The following is an 18,684-nucleotide window of genomic DNA, read 5'->3' on the forward strand; positions in this document are numbered from 1 at the left end:
TGAAAGATTTTAAGAGAAAATGTAACAACTTGTGCATTCGTGTAGGCAGTGCAGAGTGCACATGTACTGAATAAGGCAGCTTCTTCTTCGTTTTGTCCCATCTATATGCCGGCTAGTTGGTCATACATGCAGCTTGTCGGTTAATAAGAGACCATTTGTCTGTCGGCAATTTCCATTGCACCCTTGGCTACTGGGTATGAACAATAACGTGATAAAACGACTTCATCGAGGGAAACGGGACCTGCGCTAGGCTCTCGAGGCGACAGTGGATCAAGAGTGGAGATGCGCGGCACAGGATATGAAAACGGGCAATCAGTGCTGACGATTCGGTGGACTCTCTATGCCTGTAAATGCTGCTGGGATGGTCGAGCCGAATTTTGCCAAGGGATGAAGCTCAGCTGTATCTGCTGCTGGCACGTACGATGATTGCGCTATTCTCATGCTGCGGTAGTAAATCTTGGTATATATATATATAAAAAAAAAGCCACAATCATGACATAATTCTCCAGTTACCGGTGAGGGATATGAGGTAACAGTACTCGGATTCTTTCCACGTCATTGAGTGCTTGAATTGGTACATAAACTTTGCTCGGGCGTATCCACATACCTACAATCCGGATGCGAATAGGTACTCTTCATACAAAGTATAAGAGCAGAGGAACATTTTTCTGAACAAAATACTATTGGGAACAGAGTACGACTTAGTACTGTAGCATCACGTTATATGAGTATGCTTGATAAGATATGTGGCATTCAAGTAACGCCTCCCTATAGCGGAGGGATGCTGCTGGGGATGAACAAGACTCGGCCAAATCAGAATCCACCCAGCGCCGAACAAACTTCCTCGAATTGGTAGGTATGTAGCACGGTCAATTCGGCCACTAAATAGCCAACTGAGTGTGCACCGGTCCAGGAGCCACACGCCACCATTTCGTTCCGATGGACACCTGAGCCGCATGGGTGCAGCATCAGAAAGCAGCGAGCATCAAAAAAAGAGAAGCCTAGAAGAGCCACCCCTGTAAGCTCCTAGAGCAGTGGCCAAAGCTTCGGTGACGCGATTGGATCCTCGTCTGGGCAATGACCGGATGGGGTACCGCGTAAGATGGGATATGAAGAAGAATAGAGAGCAAAAGGAGAAAAAGATAGATTAATGATCCGTATAGGAAGGCAGACAGCGCAGCGAGTGTAATCACAAGTGAAAATTTTCGAAAGCGAGGTACCTGTAAGATTCTGGACTTTTGGGAATTTCCGGATCTTTTCCCCGTTCGGAGCCCTGGCGATCTGCGATGGGGCGGATTTTGAATTCACGTTAAGCTCTTGGGGGGCTCATTCTTGGTACCTCGGAAGTCGAGGAACTTTTTGCGATGCTGCTGCCTTGCGAGCGCATCAAGTAGCAGCTATGAAAGTGTACTCTGGAGTCTTCTTACAGCATCCACGACATGTGCCTGGCAATACTTGCGTGCCTTGAACTTTCACATGGTATTGAGAATACTACTATTACCGGTATTATCAAAGTACTTCGCAGAAGCTCTTCAGCTTGCGGAGTATAGCTTCCTGAAATGCAAACGGGCGCTCTCATCGACTTACAGAGCCCTGATCCTGTTTTTTCTACGCCTTCTCTGAACCCATTCTCGTCTACATACAAGTACTTTGCCAAGTGGTATCCCTGGGTTAAGCACGGCTTGGCCGACGCCTCAGCTCTAGCTTTCCCGCAAGCCACCTGCGTCTAGATGCCGCTACACAGCAGTAGCTCCGTAAACACTGCCGATCTGGCCAGGAAAAGCTCGTTGGACAGACCTCACGGGCCTTGTAAATCTGCTAGCAGCCCTGTCGAGCAGCCCACGGACTCCCCCCCACACGTAGCTGTTGTGGTGGTCCCTGTCCAACATCTCCATCTTGATTCGTGCTAAAGGCAATCACCCAAGGCCGCGAGATATTGCGCCATCGACGTACAACCAAAACATCCCCGACATGGCACTTAGTAAGACCTGCTAGCTAGCATCAGAATGAAAGCCACAAAAGCTGAATGGGATGCTAACAAGCAGATGATCAAGGCATTGCGTGCGCCCTTGACAGAAAAGGTGGATTGGAGAGGGCCTTTTCGGCTCGTGGAACCGTGGCGCGTAACCGTTATTAGCAGTAGTACGAGGCATGAATGAGGTCTTAACGTAACTCTTCTCGACGCAGACTACATGGAGGTAGTTCCTAGCGCCATGTGTGAAGTAGCATCGGCTTTCATCTCGTGTGGTAAGGTGGTATTACACATGGCTTGGCCGTGTACATATTAAGCGTCGAGGCGACAGGCCGAAGGAGTGCTTTGACTCTCGTCATTCAATTTTTTTTTCTGATCCATCTTGCGTTGACTGGGCAGAGTCGCAAGTCAACCTTTTGTCTCATTAAATCTCTGCAGCAAGCGAGTCTTCTTTGTCGTATACTTTGATTTAACTTTTGTTTATTCCTGGCATCTGTTTCGCAATGGGTTCGCCATCAGATGACGGCAAGACTGTGCCAGTCCGAGATCCTGTCGAGACAAATAGCGTTTCTGTCAGTAGCGATGAAGATGTCATTCCCAAGGGCGCCCTCGACCCTGTGTACGAGGCAAAGGCCAAAGTGCTGAATCACGCTGTAAGCCAGTCTCCCATTTAATTAGCTTGCGACCACAGTGACAAAAACAGCTTCATGATTATGAAGCTAGAAGCATTGTCCTGTTGAGGCAACAAACAGAGCAATCGTGGCTGATCAAACATGTCTCACTTAGATTCAAGAAATCGGAATGGGATGGTACCAATGGCAGCTCTTCATTGTCGTCGGCTTTGGCTGGGCCAGCGACAATCTATGGCCCATTGTAACCTCCCTCATCTTCACACCCATCGCAAACGAATTCTCTCCTAGCCGCCCACCGCTCTTGACTCTCGCACAAAACATTGGTCTCTTGGGTGGTGCCGTCTTTTGGGGCTTCGGTTGCGATATCTTTGGCCGCAAAATCGCCTTCAATCTCACCCTCGGCTTGACGGCTCTCTGGGGCATGATTGCTGCTGGCGCACCCAACTTTGCCGCGATTGGCATCTTCGACTGTTTTTGGTCGTTTGGTGTTGGCGGAAACCTGCCTGTCGACTCGGCCATTTTCCTCGAATTTCTTCCTCCGACTCACCAATACCTGCTTACCATCCTTTCCATCGACTGGGCTGTCGCTCAGGTGATTGCGACCTTGATCGCATGGCCTCTTCTGGGTAACCTCACCTGTTCTCAGGAAGAGAAGCCATGTCTCAAGCACAACAACATGGGCTGGCGATACTTTTTGATCACCATGGGCGGATTGACACTTCTTATGTTCTTGGCTCGATTCTTGCTCTTCTCCTTGTACGAGTCGCCCAAGTATCTTATGGGCAAGGGCCGCGACGAAGACGCTGTTCGAGTGATTCACGAAGTCGCCAGGCGCAACGGCAAGACCAGCTCCTTGACAATTGAAGATCTCAAGGCATGTGAGCCCGAAGGTTATGTTGCCCAGGTCGACGTCTCGGCTGTTGTCAAGAGACATCTGATTGAACAGATTGACACCAAACAAGTCAAAGCCTTGTTCTCGACCTTCAAACTTGGCTTATCGACGACTCTTATTGCAACCATTTGGGCATTGATCGGATTGGGTGAGTTTCATTTCTACTGATCATACTTTTTATCCAAACTAATAATCATACCAGGCTTCCCTCTTTACAACGCGTTTCTGCCTTTTATCCAGAACGAAAAGGGTGTCGACTTTGGCGACGGGAGCACATATCTCACTTACCGCAACAGCTTGATCATTGCCGTCCTGGGTGTTCCCGGAGCACTGGTTGGTGGCTTGCTCGTTGAATTGCCTCGAATCGGCCGCAAGGGCACACTCTCTATTTCTACCGTTCTGACTGGCGTTTTCCTGTACTGCTCTACAACCGCCAAGAGCAGCGCGTCGCTTCTTGGCTGGAACTGCGCCTATAACTTCTGCAGCAACGTCATGTATGCTGTGCTCTACGGCTATACTCCTGAGATCTTCCCGACTCCTCAGCGCGGCACAGGCAACGCCATTGCTGCTACTGCCAACCGAATTTTTGGTATCATGGCTGTACGTATTGTTTCTCCTCTCCATACCTGCAATTGAGACTATAAGGATTCGCCAAACTAACATGAAACAACAGCCAATTATTGCCATGTTTGCCAACCTTCAAACATCCGCGCCAGTTTATACGAGTGGCGCCTTGTTCATCGCTGCCGGCATTCTCACTCTTTTCTTGCCATTTGAGTCTAGAGGAAAGGCTGCTCTGTAAAGCATTGGACGATTTTCAAGCATATTTGTACATAGAGAAACAAGAGGATTATGCTGGACCTAGGCCTAGGAGCGATGAAAAAAGGGAAAAGATAACACTAATGCGATACCCTGTTGTTCTTGTTCGACAGACTTTTAACTCATCTGGTTCGACTCTCCGCACATACAAGTCAACGATTGAGTGTAATGAACCTGGAGTCCATCATCAAGAACATGATCCAACACACAAGCCTCTTCCCTAATAATGTCATTCGACTATTAAATAGCATTGTAAACCCCTTTGTTAACATTTTCCCAGTTCTACGCCAGTAGGTGTAAATCGATCTGTAATTCACCTTGGGTGCTTGCCTGTACATTGCTCTAGCTTCAATAGGCAATGTTCCAGCGCTTGGAATCAAGAAATCTCACTATCCGATATGGTGTAGTGGCTAACATCGCTCGCTCTCAATAACCTTTGAACCGAGCAGCCCTGGGTTCGATTCCCAGTATCGGAGATCTTTCTTTTTGCTTTTTACATAATCTCTCTTCTCTCTTTTCTCCTCTCTCCCTCTTTCTTTCCTCTTTTTCCCCCTCCAAAAGCCAATTTGACGCCGCCTCTGTTGGTCGTTTTTGCTCATCGGCAGTCAGATCCTGTTGTGATCGTAATCTCCTCTCCCAAAAAGGAATAAAAGAAGCCAGAAAAAGAAAAGAAAAAATAGATTGTGAACCCCGAATGAAGTCACCCCGCTCCACTATTTACTACAATAAGTCAATAGATTAGCTGGGATAGTCAGCGAAATGCTACTTCACTTGTACAGGCAGAACCTTTATGCAATCTTCGGAGGGCGTACTGAATGAGGATCTAGCCAATTAGTTTGCCTTCCATCCACTACAAGCCTCTTTTCTTTCCAAGAAGGGTATATGCCCTCATTATAGTATCTGTCAATCCTTGGTTGTAAAAGAGCGGGAATGCTTCCATTGTAACCTAAGATAAAGGGTAGGTAGCAGATTGTATCATCGTCTTCCTTTCCTCTCTCTTTCATTTCACTATAAATATCTGAGAGCAAGCCATTCTTAGCTTGGTTTACTTGTACAAACTTAACAGTTTGAGTAAAACCATTTGCACCATTTGGAACAAACGCCTTCTGCAAAAGAACAATTCCAACTGATCTACAAGATTAGCAATGGCGCAGCCCATTCGAAATGTGATAGTATTTGCGGTATGAGATCTATCCATGTCGTTCGAAACTGCCGAGATATCTAATAAAGCTTACTAGGCTGGCGGAGGCCTGGGTCGGGCCTTTGTAGAAGCACTGCAGCGAGAAGGATTCAATGTGTCCGCTGTGACGAGACCATCGAATTCTATTTCGTATGGGCCAGATGTGACGATGCATCGCAGTGAATACGATGATTTCGACACACTCGTCGCCATCTTTCGGGGACAGGATGCAGTCGTCTCGACAACCGGCACTTTTGCCGCCAAGTATCAGTTGACGGCTATCAACGCCGCAGCGGCAGCAGGCGTGCGCAGATTCTTGCCTAGCGAGTATGGAGGCAATACGTCTTTGGTTGGAGTAACTAGCTATCCTCCCTTTGCTGCTGAGAAAAAGGCTATTGTCGACCATCTTCGTACGAAGGAGTCACAAGGACTTACCTGGACGGCCCTTTGTGTAGGAAGTTTCTTTTCATGGGTGAGTCCCTCTTCCATAAGATATTTTCTTGAGTTGCGCTGATGTGTTCACATAGGTTCTAGAAGAAGGTAAAGGAACCTTGGGGTGGGACATTGACAAGGGCGAGGTGACAATCTACGATTCAGGTGACCAGGAATTTGACACAACCACCGTTAACCAAGTAGCAAGAGCAGCTATTGCAATTTTGCGAAACCTAGAGGAGACTAAGAACACCTATGTATTTGTAAACTCCTTTGTTATCACACAGAACCAAACCCTATCTGCGCTGGAGAGAATTCAGGGAAAGCCGTACAAGGTCAGTCATGACTCTTGGTCTGCGGCAAGATCTCGGGGTTTAGAAGCGCTGGAAAGAGGGGACATTGAAGTTGGGTATCATGATCTTGTAACAGGAACGATATACGACCCCGGGCATTTCGCACACTTCAAGGCTGATGAAGTTAGCAAATGGAAGAAAATTCTTCAACTAAACGAAAAAGAAGATCTCGATGGAGTGATCATGGAAGTATTGCGCAAAAAGAATTATATCTAATTATTTCAATAGCTATAGATACTTTTCATATCCGAGCCTACAAGCGAACAAATAGAACTCGTCGCATCTTTATCCATGCTCCTATTTATCACAATGAAGTACATGGAGACAGATGTCACATGAGACCGACGCGATGGATCACTCTTACCTGCGCTTTGAGACAATGCCAACTTCACGAAACCGTTGATTGCCAGATCTGTCTTTCTTTAGACACTTGTAGTACATATATGCAACCCGGTACTTCTCTTTTACAACTTTGAGATTCTCTTTTACTCCTTTCAGGTTCACTTGCTCAATGGGGTTGAGATATTTATCAACTATAGGCGTATACTCTAAAATAGCGAGGATCTTCTCAATTCAAATATCCGATATGGTGTAGTGGCTAACATCGCTCGCTCTCATCAATGAGCGCCGAGCAGCCCTGGGTTCGATTCCCAGTATCGGAGATTATAATTTATTTTTACCTTCTTTTTTTCCCCAGTCGTTCTTCTTCTACTTTTTACAATGCCAACCAAGAATCATTATTTCCATTTCATCGTTGAAGCGGGTCTGTTGCATTGAAAATGTCCGGCGGCTAATTGGCCTCTATTGACAGATCCCTGGTCGGCGGATATCGATAGTTATGGCTCTCTACCAGGCGTTGAGTAGACAGCGAGGATGCATCGGTCCCGGTCAAATATCCTAAGAAAGGCAATCTAGATCTAAAATCATATTTGCTTTGGGTATCGCATATAGTTAGCAGCGTGATCCTCTGATTTTTACTCAATTGACTTGCATCCAACGTGCACATGCCAAGAAACAAGTTGACATTGCATCACGTGAGCACCTTTATGGCCTTGGAGCCACTGGGCTTAACTTGCAGGTCACGGGCCGACAGGCGGTGATACGACAATATCGTACGAATTGACACCTAAAAGCTCGTGAGGGGTACAATCAGATTACTCGACATATAATTGATACCACAATCTTTGAATACAGGCAGCGATCAGCATGGGAGAAGCGTCTGAACCCACGGCGGAGCCCCAAGTGACCTTCTCGTCGGGCCGCTTTGAGAGCAACAGCAGTTCCGAGACACCGGATCTGCGGATATTGCACTACAACGATGTTTATCATGTCGACCAGGCCAGTGCAGAGCCAGTTGGTGGTCTGGCGAGATTCATGACGCTCTGCAAGGAGTACAAGGAGGGGGAGCAGTATCAAGGCCAGCCTGGACTTCTGACCCTGTTCTCAGGCGATGTTTTCAACCCCAGTCTGGAAAGCAGCGTTACAAAGGGAAGACACATGGTTCCGGTATTGAATGCTATTGGAACGGATGCCAGCTGTGTTGGAGTGAGTTGTCTGAATTTGGAAACGCCTCTGTGAGATGGAGCACGGCAGCTGATGACACCCCCCAACTTTAGAATCACGATCTTGATTTTGGAGTAAAGCAATTCGAGCACTTGGCTGAGAAGTGCAACTTCCCATGGCTGCTGGCCAATGTTTTGGATCCCGCGCTGGGAGAGGATGTCCCATTGGGCAACGCCAAACGGACTCATATGCTCACTACTTCCAACGGCATCAAGGTGGGTCTGATCGGCCTGGGTGAGAGGGAGTGGCTTGCAACTATTAATAGTCTTCCGCCAAACCTCATCTACAAGTCCGCCAGCGCTGTCGCCAAAGAGCTTGTACCAAAGCTGCGAGAGGAAGGCGCAGAGATTATCATTTGCCTGAGCCACATGCGTGAGCCCAACGACAACAAATTAGCTGATCAAACAGATGGCATCATCGACATCATTCTCGGTGGCCATGACCATTACTATGCTCATAGCTTCAGGAACGGCACCCATGTCCTACGTTCAGGGACTGACTTCAAGCAACTCAGCTATATCGAGGCACGGCGGAAGCAGAATGACCCTAAACGGTGGGATTTCGAGATCTGGAGACGAGATATTACATCCGATGTACCTGAGGATGAGCCCACAGCCAAACTGGTAGATGGCTTGACGTCTAAGTTACAAAAGTCGCTGTCCAAGCCCGTGGGATGGACGGCCATGCCGCTCGATGCTCGATTCATCACGGCACGCTTGAAGGAATCCAATATGGGTAACTTTGTGTGCGACATCATGCGTGCCCATCATAATGCCGACTGTGCCATCATGGCAGGGGGTACGATTCGCGGTGACCAGATCTATCCGCCAGGAGCTATCCGAATTAAGGATATCACTTCCTGCTTCCCCTTTGAAGATCCGGTCGTCCTTTTGAGGGCAAAGGGGCAAGCAATCTGGGACGCGTTGGAGAATGGGGTCTCATTGTATCCTGCCCTTGAAGGCAGATTTTCGCAGGTATCGGGCATCGAGTATGAATTTGACCCATCCAAGCCATCTGGCCAGAGAATACTGTCAGTGAAGATTGCGGGCAAGACTTATGAGCCTGAAAGGAAATATGTGTTGGCGACTAGAGGTTATATGGGCCGTGGAAAAGGTAGGCCTCTTGGAGAGCATAGAACTTTGTCAAATGCAATGAGCTAACTCTGGTGCTAGATGGCTTCAGCAGCTTGCTCGTCGAGTCCGAAGGGGGAGAGGTAGAGGAAATTATCGATGAAGAGAGCGGAATGCTCATCTCTGCTATGCTCCGGCAGTACTTTATGGCTCTCCGAACAGTCGGCCAGTGGAGCCACTTATCTTCGCATTGGAACCACGTCGCCGATAAATGCGGCCACACTGAGTTGCCGTCTGAGGTATTCAAGGGCGAGAGCCACGTTTCACGACTCAAGCTTAATGAAAACTATCAAGATCCATGGCACAAATTCTTGCGCTCACGCTTGGGCTTCAACAAGAAGCCTCACGACGACGATGACGATCATTTTGACACAGGAACAGAGAGTGACCATACAGGAAGCGATTCAGACAGCCAGATAGACATGGAGATATTGTTGATGAAAAAGTTCTGGGGCCGCTGGGCTCATAGAGCAGGCATCAAGTCCAAGGTGTGTGACTGCCTAAAGGAGGCTGAATGTGCTATCGACTGGACGCGAGTGATAGCGCCAGTGCTCGAAGGACGCATCAAGATTGTCGGATCATGAGCAACGCAGGCCCTACTCCTTTTCTTCTGGACAGAATACACAATAAAAACAATCCTACTTGTTTTGGATTCCACTTGTATAATATGCTGCTTGTCTTAATAACTGATCAACATCTCAGATTTCTATAACATTGCCATGTATTTAGACGCCCAAAAACTCATCCGATCTCGCGGATGGTAATATATACAAAGGAAGTTCCAAACTCGACTTTGAAGGCGTTTCATCTAGCTTCTCCCGGCAACTAAGTTATTAGTTACCGCAAGAGCCGTTAACACACTCCCAGGGATCGGAACAGTCGTCGTCACTGCCACAAGGAGCACCGAAGCAGTGTCCTTCCCATGAGCAGGAAGAGCTGCCACCGCCGCCGCCACCACCACTACTTCCACCACTACCGCCACTGCATACGCCGTTGCTGCAAGTCAGATCATCGGCGCAGTCATCATCACTGCCGCAAGAAGCGCCAGAACAGTGTCCTTCCCAATCGCAAGAAGTGCTACCGCCACCACCGCCAGAGCTGCCACCACCGTTTCCGCCAGAACTTCCACCACCACCACTGCTGCTGCCACCACTGCAAACGCCATTGCTGCAGGTCAAATCATCAGAGCAGTCGTCATCACTGCCACAAGAAGCACCAGCACAATGTCCTTCCCACGAGCAAGTGCTGCCGCCGCCGCCTCCTGAGCTACCGCCGCCTCCGCCAGAGCTACCACCACCACCACCACCGGAACTGTTTCCGATACGGGCGACAAGGCTGTCACCGAGGGCGCTGATACTGTTCTCAAAGTCGGTGTAGTCCTGAGCATTCCATTGAGCGCCACGAGCGCCAGGAACGGCACCAGAGCCAGTGAAAGCGATGTAGAGAACATCATCTTGATCATGGCCGTTGTCACCGTTGATGCCGTTACCAAAGCAGGCAGTGGCGAGAGCAATGGAAGCTTCGCCAACCACAGGGAAGTCACCATCATCGCCATTGGAATCTCCCCAGACTCCATAAACCTAAACAAGATAGCATTAGTCGAGGAGTTTATCGTAAATAATTACAGTTAGGGATAAAAAGAAAACGCACCAATTGATTGTTGCAAACAACAGCCATGACGGAGAGAGGCTCGACGCCAACGCTTTGAGGATCGAACGTCTTCCAGCCAGGTCTGCTACCATCGTTACCAAAGACGACATATGGGTGAGCGTTGGCATCGAGATCTCGTTGACCGGTGCCGTAGCTCGCGACAGTATCCTGGAAGGCGGTGATGGACTGAGTATCAGAAGAGTCGCCACAGCGGCCGTCGTCAGCAGGGCCTCCCTGAATACCGTCACAGTCGATATCCATGTTGGCTAGCCTGCCGCCAGTGCTCTGGAGGTAGACGATGCCATAGTCGTTAAGATGGTCACCGCAGTAAGAGGTAGCTATATCAAGGAACAAGCTTCATGTCAGACCGCTGTTCATCTCTCTAAATCCCCTTGAGGACAAGACTTACTGCCACCATCGTTATCCTCGCTATAGAAGCCAGAAGCGAGCTGGTCGTTGCAAGATCCTTGGGCAATAATGGAGTTGTAGAGATTCTGAAGGTTGGCGGGCACAGACTTGGCAGCGGCCGCGCTAGCAAGTGAGGCAAGGACAACAGCATTGAAAACAGCCATGGTGACAGCCAGAGATGAGAAGTGACCTCTTGCTGAACCGAATTGATTCCCAAGTGGCGAGCTTGTTGAGAAAGAATGTCGATCCGGAAGGAAGCGATGTTGGCTTTTTATATACGTTTCCCGTCCAATAACTGACCAGGATCGTCAATATAGATGAGATTATGTATACAAGGTTCGGCAAAAACTTTAACGAGGTATAATCGGCCCATCGGATCATCGGTAGCAATCCAACGGTGAATCTCGAGCTTCCTTTTTTGATGATTTTTAGCACGCGCTATCGATGCGAGGCTCTCACACCACCTCCATGCGGTTAGCAATTGCGAATGGTAACATGGCTAGAGTTGTTAATGCCAAGGGAGAATATTCTTAGCACAGATATGTAGCCCTGGCCAAATACGACAAGGAGGTAATCTACAAGGCATTCTCAGCCTTATCATTGGGTTTGAAGACGAGTGCTGGTGGCTCGGGAGCACATACACCGAGCCCTGTATTTCCTATTATTGATCTCGGATGAACACAGTTGGCTGCAGTCATCACCACAATGCCTGTCTCGGCCATACCGGTTCACTCCGTTCTTGGCTCATTATACCCAATCATGATCTCTCGCTAATCAATCTTCTTACAACAATAGCCAGGAGTGGCACATCCCAGTTTGGGATTGAATCGACTGCATCAGGTGCTATCGTTACATCCGATCCCTGCTACGTGTATAGCAACGCGGTCCTCGTTGGTGTTCAAACACGATGTGACCCCCGCGAACGGTTTCCACGTTGTCTGGGAGCTGCCTTTTCTAGTTGATCAGTGTATATACCAGCGCCCCTGGTGCTGATACGATTACATGAGGAAGGAATAGAGTGGTCCATTTTGTGGGCTGAATCGAATGGGAGCCATGGGGCTTATTGCTGACTACAGCTCCAGCTGCTTAGACACTTTTTATGCCTTCATCTTAGAAATGCATGCTTAATTTAGCCTTATGAGCATTTCTATGATTGATTGGGCGACGCACTCTCCTTGGATCAAGAACGATAGGCTCACAACGACCCTCTACTATTGCATCATGTCTTACGACCCCAAGCCATCCTTAACAAATCGTATCCTGTCGCCATCAACCTTCAGTGAGGATGTTTCCACATAGGTCTTTCTTCGGCCTCACACGCATACGAGCACACGGGTTCTGATCTGGCGCCCGGCCCAATACAGACATGCCTAGCTGACAGGGGAGCCACATAAGGTTAAGGAAAAACCATGGCGGGGATTCTAAACTCTTTTTCCACTCACATGCTTCGTTTACAACCGGCATACTACAAGTATTTGCGAAAGAGAGTGTCCACATTTAAAAGTAGCCTATATACGAAGTAGGCAAGAAGAGAATAACGCCAAGGGGATAGTTTAGAGCCCTGGATATGAGTTGATTGGGCGGGCTTAAAGAGATCACGATTATATACGGCTATTTGATAGATGCAGCACACGGGCATTGTTATTTCCATCTTCTCTCTTCACATATTCGCGAAGTGGTAATGTTGGTGAACGATTGGGCCTGGCTTACCATAGGCCAAAACAGCCTGCACGATCCTGCAGGCATAAGAAGAAAGTGGGCTCATGAAAGAGTCTCCCTGGGCCCGACCCTTGCTGACCACCCTTGCTTTGGACCACCGAAAATGGGAGATGATATTTCTGTTTTATCATCAAACATTATACTATAGGTCCGTTGACCAGCCGGGCAACCGGCTTGGCCCGCTAGATTCGGCTGCTGGCTATTTGATTGCACGACAAATACCGACAGAAGACGCGGCTTTTTAGCCCCATAAGCTGACTGACTGCACCTACAAGTACTAAAGACCCGTATGCGCAGGCGAAAGGCTTCGAGCTGCCGAATCTGATACTGGTCGGGATATGCTAATTATTGGCGCGGAATATACTGCATGGTTGAGTTGCCGCAAATGGATATAGGTAATCTAGGCGCGGCTTAGGCGCGCGCGCGACCTGGAGCGCAGTACAAAGTAATGAGAAGGCATAAGGCCAGTGAGAGAATATGGCGAGTAAAGTATAAGCTGCGTGTACTTTTGACTACACAGCCAGAAGGAAGAGAGAGTGTATCTATGGCTCATGATGACGGCTGGGGGCCAAAACGTGTCTGCTTAGGCAGTAAGTTGAAGAATCTTGAAGTATGTTTTCGATCAATTGAACATCTTCAAAATATGCAACCAGATGGAATCATTGGAATTTGCTCTCTGAACTAATCAGCTGCATTAGTTTCGTTCTTCAAGCTTCCTATAACCCACAACTCAAGTTTATCAGATAGGCGTTGCCTTTTCTAATATTAGTTGGTGCAATTTACGCCGAAGATGCGAGATGATGTACAAAGTAAATGGGGAAAAGGAGGTTTTTTGTTAGTAGTCAGAGATCTTTATTAATCACTCTATGCAGCGGAGTTTTAAGATGCATACATAGACCAATAATGGTATGCATGGTCAGCTAAGCTAGGCTTCGGAACATCGCCATGCCATGCGCTTTTGTCTCGTTGGTAAAATACGTTTGACTTTATTTTTATTGCTCTCTACCAAGCAAGAAGTGAAAATCTCGTCACAGACAAAGAAACGAGTCGCGATGAGTTTCCACTCGGCCTAGGATGGAAGATTCAAGAGTCGCAAGCGAAGAAATAGTCCAAAGTCATTTATCTAAAGCACTCTTTGTACAGTATGTAATCAAGAAAACTATGGAAGTGCCAAGATTATTGAGAGTTAAAACTACGCAATGTCCAATTAGCCCTCATTCAATGCTACCGCTACTCGTGGCAATCGCGTTCCCCTGAGTGTTTATTAATCAGGATTACTCATGGTATTTATAGTCGATCTTTATCCAACCCGGACGCAAAGTAGAAGAAACCCTGAATAGATAATTAAGAAAGACTACTTGCAGATACTCCTTGTCTTATTCATTATATAATTACCATGTATATTGAACAGTCGTTTCAGCCTTGCATCTCTAATATTGCCTACTTGTTAACGAAGAACATGGGATAGATGAATGCTTTTGAACTGAGTCCAGCAGCATTGCCATAACTATCTCCGCGCCAAGAATATACCATACATCTCTTTGCTTACGATAAGTTACATAAGCCCAAACTATTTCATGGGGCCATGAGACAGCTCATAATTGAATCGTCTTTACTATCAGCACTCGTTTTTACTTACACTACGGTTTATCATAACTTTCGACTCAACGCCAGATCATTTACAACAAGAAACGTTACAGGTGGATATGCATTTGAAGAGCCACTACCACCGATATTCTAATTTTCTTACGCTATGACTACAGACCTTTTCGCATGTATGAAGCTAAGAAGAGCACTGATGACTCTGTAAGCCTCGCAAAATGATCAGTTGAGGGCTGTGTAAGGTCTTACTATGAGACTTTCGTTGAAGGGTGTTCTCACTGCTCAGCCATCCTGCTCAGACTCATGAGATCAATACGAAAGCAAATTACGCGATCTCATTACCTTTCCCTTTCATTTTCGGTTTCCAAGGAACTCTTTAGCTAATGAGTATGGGAGAAACAACTAGGAAACACGTTTAGTTATGGTAACTAAACCCTTTTTTTCTACAATTTGGTCATGTAGATGCTGGTAAATCCCCTTAACAGACGCTCCTTTATTCGGCAGTAATGGATATCATCCTACATTTGCTTAATACCTTTTTAATGAGACGCTGTTATGAACATGAAGTTCTAATTCTTATATCTCTACGCACAACGACTGTTGTGTATAAATCTGGTCTCGACGCTATTCACAATGCGTGTAAGCCATAAATAATATGTAAATTCTGCTGTTCTTCATTAGTCTCTCCAAGAATGTGTAGAAACTATATGACAAGCACATAGAGATGCATGTTCAGTAACAAATGGAAGCATTGGCCGTTGCATCAAAGGTACAGTAATTGGGATCTTAATGTTAATACTTAAGGGCCAGTACTCACCAGACTAGCAATTCCTTTACTGGATAACTTGCTGTAGGCAAATATTATATGTGAGCAAAGAAAGCGTTTAATCTTAACATCCCTTTCGTTGTCGCCTAGTGTCCCGGAATAATATGGCGAGTGGCCGACGCATATATGGCAGCCACTTCAAATACTGGAGAGTCTCTATAGTATCTGCATAAAACGAACGGCAATCAAGTTCACTCAGCTCATTTGTTTATGATTCTGCTTACAATAAGGATGCGACGAAAACACGTGCCATGAAAATACTACCCTTGATCAAAGACATCGAGCTAGAGCAGAGCCATGTTTCTCTTCTCCATCGCACGACATTCGAGGCAGCAGTGGAAAACAATTTTTTCCTGATTGCTCAGAGAACATCTTCCGCATGGCAGCACAGAGACCCCCAAAAATTAATAATAATTGTTACGCGTCAAAGGATACGCGAGCCGAAGTAAGCACTTTCAGCGCAGAAATCTCGAGCGAGATAACCCCCCAATGAGACGTGCCTGGTAGAAGCGTTGCTCTAGTATCCAAATAAACTCATTGTCTCTGGAAGAAAGCATAGGCGGTCAAAAGTTGGAATTTTCTTTTTGGCTAGAATGTGTACAGGCTAGCGACTAATATATTGAGAGGTTCCAAGATACATCATAGCGCATCTCTACCTGGACATACCTACGTTTTGTGGGCGCCATTCCAAAATGTATATGAAAACTATGTTTTATGAACTGGTCTCATGATTAGATAAATATAGAAGAAGAACAAATGAGAAACACAAAGGTTCTTTATGGAAGAACATCGAAGTCGCTCGAAGTCGAACAGTAGTCGCCATACACGTTCTGACATTAATCCCGATCCGCATTTCGATTAACTCCAACTCACGTCCATATGTTGATTGAGCGCTCGACCCTACTCTTCGTTTCCAGGAAAAAAAATCGTAATGATGATCTGATATTCGAAACATTTCTCTCGTGACAAGCCAACCTGGGTATCTGAAAGCGTATGCCGTTGCTGTGTAGCTGCAAGTATTAAAACATTATAAAGGGGGGAAAAAACAAAGACCCCCAAATCGTCAATTTACATCTTGAGAAGTGCATTGTTCTCAATGATCCTGTCCTTCCAGCCTTCGCAAGCTACTTTTACCATTGCTTTGCCCACCTGGGTGGTCGTGATAGCGCCATAGAGACCGCCGACAAGCCTTTTGGAGATGGATGCATTGGGCTCGATGAAGCCGGAGGGCCTCAGGATCCAAGTCTCAAACTTGTCAGGATTTGCATCCGCGAGGTCACATAGACCTTTTTCGACTTCTCCCTTGATACGGCGAGAATCAGCCATGAAGAGAAGAGGCCGCTTCTGATTCCACTCCGAGTATTTGCCACTGCAAAAGACAAATCGAAACTTCTTGCCGCTGGGAACTTTGTCGGCGAGATGGTCCAGCATCGCATTCGCAGCTGCCAGTGTATATTCCACGCCAACTTTGCGGCATAGTTCTTTATCATTGTTGAACTGGTTGACTCTTCCTCCAATCGCCCTGGTAAGTCGTATTAGCGAGAAAATTTCATCGACAAATCGTACAGTCATTCCAGCAAGCATGAATAGAGTCAAGGCTATTTGCATGCCGCTTCTCGCATCCGCGCTATGGCGTTCATGCCGGGAGCTATCCTTACCATAGGCATATTTCGGCCCCTTCAAATCTGCGCATCATCTCTTCGGGATACTGAGAAAAATCTTGATGCAACACTACTTCGGCTTTGGGGTGACTTTCAACATCTATTGCGACTGACTTCCTTGTCAGGATAATGACCTTGGTGATGCGCTCGTCGGCAAAGCAGTGGTTAACGATTTCTGAGCCGGCATGGCCAGTAACCCCGGCTACTATGACTTTCATGGTAAAATGGCTCCTGATACACCGTCCCCTCCCCCTTTCTCTTGGTCTTGAGTTCCTGGCGGCTTGGATTCGTGATTTTGGGCGGCGTTAGTCTGCCCAAGCAACCGTTGATCGATTAAACGTCGAAGATCGAGCAACTCAAGGAGAAGTGGCGATATATTGATATGACTAGAAAATATTATGACAGCTTGATCCAGACGTCCAACTAATTTGAATAACGATGCGCCAAGCTCATTTGGCAGTAGAGTTAGTTTCCCTTTTGAGTCGGAGAAAACAAGAGTGAAAGCAGGTGGTAAGCTGATCAGGGTCCATTTGGTTTTTATTACTAGTTGACAGCTGATCGTATTGCGGCTACAAGCTACCAGAAATTAATATTTGTTCCTCAGGAAGCTTTCTAAACCAGGGTCCTAGTGTTGGACCGAGCCGTGTATCCGGCTGCTGGAGTGCCGGTGTGGGTCTGGCTCGACACAACTCAGCGTTGGCGCATGGTAATATGATTTAGGGCTGCTGAGATTGTAATTGCAGCGGTGGTGTCCTGGCTCCAAGGCGAAGCCGTGACTTGTCATTGTGCTTTAGAAGAAGGAGTGTAAACGAGCGCTCAGCGAAGTGGCGTCGAGGTGGTGGCCTGTCGTCGTGTTGGAGTTGATATTGGCCCTCAGCTTTCATTGCAAACAGCGGCGTCCCTGCTCAAGGTGACACGTTCCTCCGCACAGACGAGCTCTCGGTGAAAACATCGTGGCTATGTATCTCGCTGGGGCCTAATGAACAAGAGCACTGGCTGCCTAACGCTTCGTTAGCCAGTGGTCATGAATCATTCGGCAAAGGGATTAAATCGAATACGGCTTTCGGTTCATCCATCCGGCGAGAGGCAGCTCTGCGGAGATGCACTGGCGCCGGCCATAGGACTACGGCCCCGGCTCTCCAAAAATGCAGCCACTCTGCGCCAAAATGCGTTCACACGATGACCCTAGCAACGGTCTTGGCGTTTTGCCGGTTCTGCAGCTCTCCTATTCTGGACATGGCTTTCTTGAGCTCCATCATTGTGTCACACGGCCTCGCCTGTTATCTCGATCTGCCCCGTGCATGGATGTGAGATACATTGTCCTGTGTGTATGATTTGTTAGCATGTCTCACACTTTGAGCAGCGGCCAGTCCCGCTGAGTTGAATGAGAAACGCGCCGGTGCGGAACCGAGAGTCGGGTAGAATACGAAGAAGCAGTGGAGTTTAGAGCATCTTCGCTCTCTTTGTTGTCCGAGATCCGTGCTGCGTGCGTCCAAGACTAGATTAGAGACAGTTCTTCATTTCGCTATTTTCTTCTCTGTTCCTATTGTGCTGTTGTGCGACTTTTCACAGATCCTGGTGGTGGTGGTGATGGGGGCCACTCCCAAGATGAGCCTATCAAACAGTTTTGCGATGCCGGATTGCCGTCCAAGACTTGCTTCACGCCGCCCTCTTTCTGTCGTGGGTTGATAATAAGGCCTTGTCACGCTAGGTCATGCAGGTGGCTTTTTTCACGCATCTGATGGTGCGGCGCTCATACTGTAGAACGCGATCCACGTCCTTGAATGCCATTCACGCACATTGACAAGATGCAGAAGCGAGGAGAAGAGTAAACGAACAACAGAT

The 18,684-nt window shown here is 47.4% G+C and overlaps 5 protein-coding genes across 5 annotated transcripts; 3 read left to right on the forward strand and 2 right to left on the reverse strand.

Moving 5' to 3' along the window:
• Positions 1-2,475: 2,475 nt before the first annotated feature.
• TGAM01_v203340 (major facilitator superfamily transporter) lies at positions 2,476-4,298 on the forward strand (the record flags this gene model as incomplete). Its single annotated transcript, XM_018801334.1, has 4 exons — positions 2,476-2,625; positions 2,759-3,644; positions 3,699-4,096; positions 4,170-4,298. The coding sequence occupies 4 exons, from the start codon at positions 2,476-2,478 to the stop codon at positions 4,296-4,298; spliced, it is 1,563 nt and encodes a 520-aa protein (XP_018665605.1).
• Positions 4,299-5,460: 1,162 nt separating this feature from the next.
• On the forward strand, positions 5,461-6,496 carry TGAM01_v203341 (hypothetical protein; the record flags this gene model as incomplete). The annotated part of the gene is made up of 3 exons (XM_018801333.1): positions 5,461-5,496; positions 5,554-5,967; positions 6,023-6,496. The coding sequence occupies 3 exons, from the start codon at positions 5,461-5,463 to the stop codon at positions 6,494-6,496; spliced, it is 924 nt and encodes a 307-aa protein (XP_018665604.1).
• A 990-nt stretch (positions 6,497-7,486) lies between these two features.
• TGAM01_v203342 (hypothetical protein) lies at positions 7,487-9,557 on the forward strand (the record flags this gene model as incomplete). The annotated part of the gene is made up of 3 exons (XM_018801332.1): positions 7,487-7,825; positions 7,897-8,956; positions 9,016-9,557. 3 exons carry the CDS (start codon positions 7,487-7,489, stop codon positions 9,555-9,557), a joined length of 1,941 nt encoding a protein of 646 aa, XP_018665603.1.
• Positions 9,558-9,714: 157 nt separating this feature from the next.
• Positions 9,715-11,195, reverse strand: TGAM01_v203343 (hypothetical protein; the record flags this gene model as incomplete). Its single annotated transcript, XM_024549186.1, has 4 exons — positions 9,715-9,764; positions 10,244-10,553; positions 10,624-10,961; positions 11,033-11,195. The coding sequence occupies 4 exons, from the start codon at positions 11,193-11,195 to the stop codon at positions 9,715-9,717; spliced, it is 861 nt and encodes a 286-aa protein (XP_024406024.1).
• A 5,051-nt stretch (positions 11,196-16,246) lies between these two features.
• TGAM01_v203344 (hypothetical protein) lies at positions 16,247-17,057 on the reverse strand (the record flags this gene model as incomplete). The annotated part of the gene is made up of 2 exons (XM_018801330.1): positions 16,247-16,700; positions 16,837-17,057. 2 exons carry the CDS (start codon positions 17,055-17,057, stop codon positions 16,247-16,249), a joined length of 675 nt encoding a protein of 224 aa, XP_018665601.1.
• Between the last annotated feature and the right edge of the window lie 1,627 nt (positions 17,058-18,684).

The sequence above is a fragment of the Trichoderma gamsii genome (genome assembly GCF_001481775.2).
Source record: "Trichoderma gamsii strain T6085 chromosome Unknown Scaffold_9.2, whole genome shotgun sequence".
NCBI lineage: Eukaryota > Fungi > Ascomycota > Sordariomycetes > Hypocreales > Hypocreaceae > Trichoderma > Trichoderma gamsii.